The sequence below is a fragment of the Cydia fagiglandana genome, chromosome 2 (assembly GCF_963556715.1).
Source record: "Cydia fagiglandana chromosome 2, ilCydFagi1.1, whole genome shotgun sequence".
NCBI lineage: Eukaryota > Metazoa > Arthropoda > Insecta > Lepidoptera > Tortricidae > Cydia > Cydia fagiglandana.
Window position 1 is genome coordinate 14,242,823 of NC_085933.1, and position 10,728 is coordinate 14,253,550.

At 36.5% G+C, this 10,728-nt stretch overlaps 1 protein-coding gene across 1 annotated transcript; it reads left to right on the forward strand.

Annotated features, from left to right (window-relative positions):
• The first annotated feature begins 6,710 nt into the window (after positions 1-6,710).
• On the forward strand, positions 6,711-10,331 carry LOC134679637 (uncharacterized). Its single transcript, XM_063538585.1, has 4 exons — positions 6,711-6,767; positions 8,539-8,696; positions 9,150-9,278; positions 10,201-10,331. Exons 1-4 carry the CDS (start codon positions 6,764-6,766, stop codon positions 10,300-10,302), a joined length of 393 nt encoding a protein of 130 aa, XP_063394655.1. The 5' UTR covers positions 6,711-6,763; the 3' UTR covers positions 10,303-10,331.
• Positions 10,332-10,728: the final 397 nt, after the last annotated feature.

Genomic DNA, 10,728 nt, shown 5'->3' on the forward strand with positions numbered 1-10,728 from the left:
TAGTTTCTACCATGTAACAAACTGATTTTCTGGAAAGTAATTTATAAGATTATAAGAGGTGGTAATCAAATGTAAATATTTAAAATAATTAGTTAGGTAAATTTTTACTATTAATCTTAGTTGTTAGTAAACAATAGTGTAACATACGTACCAAAAATAATATCATAATAGTCCGTATACACTTTTATTGATTGCGCTCAACTTTTGATAGATATTTTACAACAAATTCTATTTAGTTTTGTTCAAAATACTATTAAATAATTGTCTATTAAGAAGTACAAGAAATACTTTTTATATATATTTTCTTAGTAAAGGATGAGCCAACGATAACTTTTTAAAGTAACTAGTTTTCTGTTAGAATATAATTTGCAAGAATTACAGGTCGAAAAATGTATTTAACTTAACTTTTATTATTATTAATTAATTTAATACTTATTATGAATTTTAATATTTCAATATTAATTTATTACTGTAATCTATTAGTATTTTTTTTTTGTAAAATTTGCATGTCGTTTTGTGCGACTGAATACTGTAGGTACCATGTACGTACACCATTTATTAATTTGTTTCAAATGTAAATTTTAAGAAACAACACTTTTATATAGGTACTTAAAAATTATCTTAATACTTTTCTTTTTCTTCTTTTTAGCGATTTTCGCACTTAAACTGTATACGGACTCTTAACTGTTATTCCAGTATTTTTTTTTTGTATTCATGGAATCAACGTTTGTGCTCAATTATTTAAAATTGTAGTTTCTAGATTTACTGAGTGAATGACATGAATTGTTTCCCTGGATAAAAGGAAGTTGTTAGAAAAGTAAGAAAAAGGGTAATTGCCATATTATTATTATTATATAACTGAGATGCATTGTAATCATACGTTGCTATTGATGTATTTATTTAAGTAGTCGATGAAAATATTATCTTCAAAAAGACTGATTGTTTAACATTATTTTCTTATATTTAATGTATAGAAATAAAATTTCGAAAATAAAAATATTAATGTTAGAATTCATACATGGTAGTTTTATTTTTAATTCGATTAATCGTAATTACCCAAATAACAAAAGACAAACAAACAGAACTAACTTATGCTTATTCCTGGAATAAATCTATTTAACATAATAATACACTTTGAAGAAAAGGAAAGTAATGGCAAAGAAATGAAAAGCAAAAAAAATATTAAAATATTATTTTTCTTGTATCAAGAAAAATGGTATTTGTTGCTATAGCGGTAATAGTAATGGTGGCGTTTGCAACTGCAGCTCCATTGCTACATACAGACTTGCCAGTCTTGCCACCCGAACATCACCTTAACGGCACGATTCGGGAAATGATTTAGAGATTCACTAGATATGAAATAGTAAAGATATGTGACGTTCCACGACAAAAGGTACCATTGCCCCGGCTGAATATTGGAGCGGCGTAAATAATAGCGTAAGCGCCAGCCGCCATGAGGTACCTTTTGCGGTGGAAACTCACATATCTTTACTATTTCATATCTAGTGAATCTGTAAATCATTTCCCGAATCGCGCAGTAACAGTCTGTGAAAGTTAAAACAATAGCTCGCATAAGTAAAAGGTCTAAGGTATATCTATTATTAGTGCATTATCAATATTATCATCAGCACGAGTTTTATACGTATATTATATTATATTAGGTACGTGTGTCTGTATGACGATCATAATGACCATTACATAATTTTTTTATTGACTTCAGTTGGTATATTATGTTTATCGCTCAAAATCCCTTTATTCTAGGAGGTATTGTCCCCTTTATGCATAACAAGGCTTTTTAGCGGTTAGGAATTAGATTAATTTTCAATAGCCCAAAAGTAGTTCAATTCCAAACAAAATGTCTTTATCGAGCAAAGTTTGAAGTTTATTACGCCCATAGAATCTCAGAAAGTTTCCATATAAAACAGTTCCTAACTACCAATTTGTTCGGGTAGGCAGTGATCTGGAAAATTGGCTGAAAACTTAGCCCGGCCCGATGAGGAGGCGACTTAAAATATTGTTTATACCTTGTTTTAAGACTTGTAAGCTTTTAAAATTGCAAAGGAAACCAGCATTGCTTTAGCAAAGTTTTCGTCATTGTACCAAACTAAAATTAAGTTGGTTAGGACATCTTGTCAGGCAGAGTGAAGGCAAAAAGGTCTAAAGGTTAACGGATTTGAACAGTTTTGCAGAGCTTGGGTCAGAAGTGAGTTGGCTCAAAGCTGGAGGGAATGACGTAGAATAGAGGCTCAGTACTGTGTGATAGTAGGCTGATAATGATCCTAAGCCTCGTATGTGTATCCTCCCGAGTCCCCCTTGTCATTATTGCAGTTTTGAATTTGGAACCTTCTTGTATTCCATTTTAATTCAAAATTCGATTTGGATTAAATCCTTTACAAGGGCCTCTGGGACTCAGGAGGGTATATCGTTTTCGTAATGTATTTTCGTAATGATACGCAAATTTGAAACTTAAACTAAAGTACCATCACTTGTTTCATTGTTTTTAAATGTAATGCGTATAAGGGACAAGGATTTAAAAATCCTATTTTCTAAGGACGTAGGTTTGGACCGAATCCAATTTGCCGCCCTAGCGCCTTCGTGCCGCTCAAATGTAAATTACACCCGTTTTTACATTTTCCAGCTTAAGGATATGGTTGCTTGAATATTTTAAAATAAAGAATGCTCGGCATGTGATCATATCAGAGGCAGATATGAAGTTGTCTCCAAAACTCAAATTTTCGCAAGTATACTCGTAACCCTAATTTTATTTTGAAATCACATTTGACTAAGCTATCTCTGACGACCCAACCCACAGAAGAAACTAAGTAAGGCCTATTAAGGATGACACGTTAGACCGGGCCGTGTCCGGGCCGGAGCTTCCGGCGCATCGTTTTCTATGGAAAGCATCACGTGATCGCCTATCATGTCATAGAAAAGTAAGCGCCGGAAGCTCCAGCCCGGACACGGCCCGGTCTAACGTGAGTCATCCTTTATGGTTGAAATATGTAAGTTCGGATTCCTTACGTTTCTTTTTCTTCCCCGAACCATTTCGCCGTGTGCCTGCTATACGGCCACAATTCAAAATTTTTAATTTTCTGGATTATTGCAGATTCGTATTCAAAATTGTTCAATTTACGACCTTATTTCGAGAGCCATAGCAAAAAAGGTCTTTAAGAGCCTTTTTCTCACAAGTGGCCTTATGCATTTGACCATAAATTGTCAGACGATTCCCTGCAATACAGCCACTTACCAGTCTGCCGCCTGCTCCCGCGGCGTTCGCACATGAACTGAGGGACTACCGCGAACCACGTTCGACGTGTTGCCTTCCTGTCACACTTACCTACGAATTTACAAGTGCGACAAAGAGGCAACTCGTCGAACGTGGTTCGCGGTAGGCCCTCAGACGGCCCTTTTGAGTTGTGGCTATATAGCACACGTTTTAAATGAAGCTTTTGAGTTGCGTCCTAGAAAATAATAATTAGTTGAGTTACACATATATTATCGCGTATAGTGATCTTGTTCCTATCAAAATTGATAAAATAAAGGGATTTTAACTATTTTGGTGTTTTTATTTATATTTGCATGGTAACCTTTGTCCAATAATTTTGTGTTTAAATTTGGCCGCATCCCAAAATCTTTAAAAAACGTTTCTGCAATACGGCCACAACTCTAAATACCTGTCTTTAGGGCCTTGTGTCTTAAAAAATATATATTTCTTTTAAAAAGTGGCGTGGTCATAAGGAGGGTTATATCATTCCGAGTAAAAAAAGCTAAATTTTAAATTCATAGACCTGAAACTAAAGGAGTAAGATCCTATTAAACACCCTGAACTATACTCTCACAACTTTGAGACGCGATTTCTCGAAAAAACGGTTTATTGAGATGTGGCAGTTTAGCAGGCACACGGCGATTTGCTTGGTTACTATCAATTAATAAGTCAAGCATTTAGATGACCTGCAATACTATTTAATCCTATATACCAGGGGCCTTATTCCACTCGTGCAAATCTGACATTTCACATCCACTTCAAATCAACAGTTGATTAGTATCGCATGTTCATAGACAGTTACGATCGCACGTTGTCAAATGCAACAACTTGCGATCCTAACTAGAGCTGGGACACGTTGCCAAAATGCGTATCAAAAGTACGTTTCTATGAAAATATCACTTTTACGTGTACCACCCCAAATAGGCAATTTACGTGTTTACCGTACTTAAGCGTCTTACAAAATAAGGGTTATTTATGCAAAAATCGACTTTTCATTAGTAGGGATCTGACGTAATCGTGACGTTTTGAGTCAAGGCCATTAATCAAATGACATATTAACAATGTAAAAAATATTTCCATTATTTTTTGATCCAACAGACACACAGACGACTCTCAGTTAACAAAAAATATTTTACTTAAAGTAAAGGTAAGAATGGAGTTACAAGGTGTTGGCAACTTCATATTTGTTATCTTTCGAAAATTAAAGTCCTTGCTTTTAAATACTCGACAAACAAAAAGTAGTCCATTAAGAAAAACCTGTCCTAAAATTTTTTTCAGTACAACGCCCCACCTCTAGTGTGGATAGAGTTCACTGACAGGTGGCGATTGTACGCAATTCCACAAGTCGCGATTTATCCGCATCAACTGAATATCCACGTGATACGTCAAATGTGCCTTCTCGAATATGCCCCCAGAGTATATACCTACTGCTTTATTATTTATCCACTTGGTCCCAAATTGGCTTTCGTACCGCACAAATTTGTCAAATGTTTGACAACTCCTTGTTTGCATCGCGACAGAATTGTGAACAGAACTACAAGACAAACTTTAACAAGCAATTAAACTGTACCCTCCGCAGATTAATTATTTGTTTGCCCAACTAACTGAGAGCTGGATTGGTGTTATGTAACTAGGAGTTCTCGACTTTAAATCAGATAGTGCCGCGAAGTGTTGGTATCACTGCTTTTCCTTGAGATAATTTTCCTAGGTACAGTATTTTATACTTACAAATATAAAACACTGTACCTAGTAAGTACCAGACTTTATAAATATTTGATATGAAAGATTTTTTTTATTTCAAATATTAATAAAGTTTCCGTTTTTTAACCTTTTCGCCGTCACGTCAATGAAGTAATAAAGTGTCATCAACGCCACGTCAAAAATTGCACGTATACAAACCAGACCAAAACCACGACTTGATATGAAGTCGTGGCGTGTGGGGTACGATATGTACTGACTTTATATCAAGTCAATGGCGGCGAAAGTGTTATAGATTCGGCTCTGAATTACTATGCGGTTCTTCGACATGTATTACCTATATTTACTTGGCAATGCTTATGATTTTAAATTATAAGATTTTAACCACCTACCTAAGCATCACAATTCGCATCGACTTACCTACCTATAACCAAATTGTCATTATTACGACGATACAAAACATGGCAGGCAGTTCTTTCAACTGTTAGCCATTTTGTGCAAGAAGAGGTGGGTCTTTAGATCACACTGAACAACATTGTACGTTTTTGATTTCGAGGTTGGTTGATCTCATAGTACAAGTTGTTCAGCATAACCAAAATGTTATTTAATTGTAGAAGAGGTGTTGAGTTTTAAAAAATCGTGTCTCGAATTTAATAGGGTAACTGAAGTAAATCAGCACAGGTTAGATAGGAGCGCCGTTGCAAAATGTCTCTGTCTTTTCTATTTATAAGGCCTGAGTTACACTTGTAAGTTTTACTTACGTAAGTAGGGACACGGCTATACTACAGAATGAGAGATGAATATCGTTATCTCATTCTAACAAATAGCTTTGTCCCTACTTACGTAAGTAAAACTTACAAGTGTAACTCAGGCCTAAAGGTATGAACATTTTTACCTTATAGTAAAAAAAGTCGTCGTGTCGTCCCTTTCAAACCAATTTATATAACAAAACGGGACGACAACAATACGTATTGCCACTTTTTAATTTCTACTCTTTTTTGTAGATACTGTATATAGGTATACACGATTCTATCGATTTGTTTTAATCATAGTCATGTGATCTTAGAATAACATTAGTAGGAACCAGCCTGAATCCCTATAAGCAACTTTATATTGTCGTAGTTTGAAAGTTGTGGTTGTTCTCGGTTGTTCTGTCGGAGCGTCGCGTTGGGCGTCAGGAAACAATTGGACTTGTCCTGGGATTATTCCAATAGCTCGATCAATCGAATCAGAAATACCAGGTAATCTTCTAGAAATAGTGATGTTTGACTACGTTGTATTTGTATGTAAATATGTATTTTAAAATTCTGAAATAAATATCCACATTGTTTTTAGTGGTAGGGATGTCAATATGAACGGCTCCTTATCTCAAGAATCCCAAGTCAAAATCGTAAAAAATGGATGCCATCTTGAACTTCTTCATTTTGCTTTAATTATGATATATAAGCACCAGAAGGGCTCTTAATATTGATTCGTAGTTTAAGTTCCAAAAATTGGTCACCATCTTGAATTTCTTCATTGCATGACATATAATAAAAATTGATATCTGAAGATCTGAAAGGCCCTTTAACCTAAATCAGTAGTCGAAATTGTAAAAAACGGCAGCTATCTTCAATTTCTACTTTTTTTATTCAATCGCGTCGAAAACATTCCTATGAATCCACTCTATAGGTAGGTATATAGTTTTTAGTGAATCGCGTTTGGGGTGAAATACTAGTGGATAAGCAAAAGTCATATGAGTTTTAGATGGCCATGCCGTGACAATAACAGAAGCATTGGACATACATAACCAAATTAATTATGGGTAATTATTATATTTCGTTAATTATTTTCTTCATGTAAATGTTTCGTACTTCATAATATCAAATGCGTTTGTGTACATCGGTCAGTTATCAAATAATTATATTTAACCGTCTCTAAGCCCAGTCGCTAAACTCGCAAGTGAACTTGTCTACAAGCTGGAGGTCACGGGTTCGAATCCCGGTAAGGGCATTTACTTGTTTATTTATCACGAATATTTTATACACGTGCGAATAGGTAATTCGCAACTCTTGTCGATTTAAAACATTCTCTTCGGTCGTGTTTTAATTTATCGCCACTCGTTTCGAATTTCCTCTTTTCCGCACTTGTATCGAAATTAAATATAGGGTATTTGAATGTATTTAAAATAAATTACTTTATACCATGCATGAAATAAACCACCAGACGGTTAAGTAATAGAAAAACATAGACAGCAGTTAGTTTTAGACACAATTTCTATTTTTAAACCCGTATAAAACTATTTCTCTTTGGTCGGTCCCTCATGTCTGAGGATCGTGATCAGTATCAGGGTTGCATCTGGAGCGGACGATCTGTCTCCACCGGTTTCTGTCCAACGCGTCTCTGACTACTATTAAACTATAAAGAGTAGGTAATTTAATTATGACGTCACAGGCTAGTGTTTCATATAAATTCCTTAGTAGCAAAATCATTTTGACTGTTCAAAAAAAGAAACTGATTTGACTACTACTCAAATACCATATTTTGCCAGTATTTGCCAGTCACAATATTGTGACCACGTAATGGCCGACCTCGGCGGTTGTTACTGCATACAAAATGGCCGCATTCCCAACACCGCATCCGCAACTTGCTAATCTTCCAACTTGGATTGCTAGCGTCGTACCTTAAACTTCGAGGCATTACTATGCATTGGTTTAGTCTTATTTAACTTTGCCTCAATAGGATTTAGTTTACAAGTCTTTGACATAGTTGAATTAATTCTATAATAACAGTTTCAACACATGCTACGGTCTTCTTTCGACATGGGATCGGTGTCAAATGTTATGGCTCCTACACGATGGGCCAACGCCGGCCACTCCAAGGGACGCAGCCATGCGGTAGAATGAGATAGCAATATCACTTGCTCCCTCTAATGCAAAATGCGTCCCTTGGAGTGGCCGGCGTTGGTCCATCGTGCAGAAGAGCTATTAAGAGCCAACAGGAGTGGTAATTTCTCCATACAAACGTACTCGATTGTTTCCTCCGTGGGTTTTGATGCTAGAGCAATAAGTTTTTCAACACAGATTAATATTGTCAATATCTGTGTCGGACCGTTTTGCTTTTTTTAATATTTTTGTTTTTTAAGGCTAGCGCCTTCAAAAATGGCCAAAATGGCTTCATTGACTATGCCGCAATGGGAGGCGTAGTATTCAAAACTGATATCAATTTGCCAAAAATGCAAAACGGTCCGACACAGATAATTTTATAATTCCAAATTTGGTTACGATTGGTTAAGTTTTGGAGGAGGAAACAGTCGAGTACGAAACCTCGATTTTTGAGATTTTTACGCAGGATTTTTCGCCTTGTCCTTATCGCACTAGTTTTAGGAGCCCTTCCGTTAGCGAGACGGGTATGTTTACCTAAAATATTTAAAACTCAGCTCCTGTTTAGTCTTAAAATTGGCCATTTCTATGGCGCAGCAAACCAAAATAAGACTGTCTCCGATACGAAACGGCGCCACTTTTTTGGTCCCATTCGGCCTTCTCATCAAATACAAAAAAACATTAAACTTTTAAATGAGGAGTACAATCTGTCAGGTATATTGTTGTCGCGGCATCACAGCTGGTGCTGCGTGAAAGGGCGTCTCCACGCGGCCGCCACCCGGCGCCGGGCGAAGAAATACTGTCAGTGTGGCAAAGGAGGCCGCCAATTCAGGAGGCCGAAATTTTTAATGATAAGAAGAAAAAGGCCTGTGGTAAATTCACAATATTACATCCATGCGTATATTATCCATTAATGAGTGTATAATATGTATTTATTTCGATAGAACTTTGTTGGAATGCTAGAACAAATTTACAAATTTTTATTGGCATATATAACTCGTACTTACTAGGTATCTGCGAAGTGCAAGGGCACTACGTACCTTTTCTGGGAGCGATTCGTCGTTTTTTTGGACCGTCATAACTTGAGTTTGGATTATAACAGATAGATAAACAAAATTCTCGGGATATAGGTAAGCCTATTCTAACAGAATGTTAACTACGGAACCCTACACTGAGCATGACCCGACATGCTCTTGGCCAATTTTTATTTATAGTATGTACAATATTTGCTGTACTGCCTATTTGTTGTATGTTATGATATATTTTACTACTCTTAGATGCTGGCAACGTTTTAAAAGTTTATGACAAACTTCTTTCCTTTTCAGTTTCAAGGGTGCACTTTCTGTTCCGGGTCATACAACTGCTGCCACGATACTTCACCAGGACTCAAACCAAAACTGCCAAACAAGTCCATACTTCACGCTTCGCAAATTACATCCAAACCGAATCTTACTGTAAGTAAAAAGTAAAACCTAATTTTTACTAGTTAGTTTACGTTGGTCGTCAGTTGTCACCGCAAGCGTCAACCCAGATTTCACACTAAGGGTCTCCCCTGATATATCGACGCGCATTCGGCAAAAGCCGATAGGAAAAAGCTTTATGTCCACGCAATAAGAGCGAAAAAGTCGTCGTTCGGCTCGGCTCGAATCGGCCGGCGCCTGCCGACGCGTCGACGGCTTTTTCGCTCTTATTGCGTGGACATAAAGCTTTTTCCTATCGGCTTTTGCCGAATGCGCGTAGATATATTAGGGGAGACCCTAAGATTGACATTCCATTTCCAACTGCAGCTGCAATACTGTTCATTTTACTATGGAAACGCGTCGCTGTCATTGTCAATTTCCATAGAAAATGAACAGTATTGCCGCTGCAGTTGGAAATGGAATGTCACTTTAAAGATAAACCCGTAAAGTATCATAATTTAAAATAGGGTACCTACTTGATTTTATTAAAAAGTGACTCCAGTGGCCGAGACCAGAATGTATCGTTCGAGCACAGAAGAAATAATAGTAGATACTACCGTACAGAAAGGACACTTCCTACAAACCCTAAGTTTGACAGCGATTCAGGGTCGAATCATGCTATCCCTTTCTAATATATAGCACTATCCCTTTCGGCTATTTAGGGTTGTCAAAATTCAAGTGATTATCGTATCTGTGGTCGTGCACGCACAAGGAAGTCAAGTGGGGCCAACCCTAATAATTGCTCGGAGCAATGCTGAGCCGAACGGAGCAGAGTTCGACCGAAGCCAGGAGTGTCTCCCCATTGGTTCGAGTACTCGAAGACGGCGGCTCTGTAAGATAGAGTAGAGTAGTAGAGAGTGTAGAGGATTAATGGTTTTTATTATAAGTGAACTTTATTTTCCGTTTTGATTTGCAGGAATGCGCATGCACTAAAACCAAAAACTGCAATGGCAAAGCGATTCACCAAGCTGGCATACAGAACCTGTGTAGGTTTACTGTTGATGCGTACTTTACTTGAAAAAAGTAATACACATAATTATGGTAACTGATATACAAGTGTACTTTCTTACCTGTTTTAATAATAGCTACATAAAGGATGAGTCACGCTAGATCGGGCACTTCAGCCGGCATAAAAACGCTTACGGCCCAGTCTAACGTGAGTTATCCTTGAGTCGTAAAAATTGATAAAAAAATATATATACAATGGTTTAGTAACATTAAATCATTTGTCTGGCGTTTCCATAATAGGTACATTAGTTTATATGTTTAAATCTGAAGGCTTTAAATCTTTCTTTGTAATTTAGCTAATAATAATAAAAATGTGGCCTATAACGGTTCAATAAGAGTCACGGTTAAAGCTGCAATGGCAAGTTATTGGCAGTTAAAATTAAGGTAAAAACAGTAGGTTTACTTTTTATTAAAAATAAAACAAATAGAGAACTTA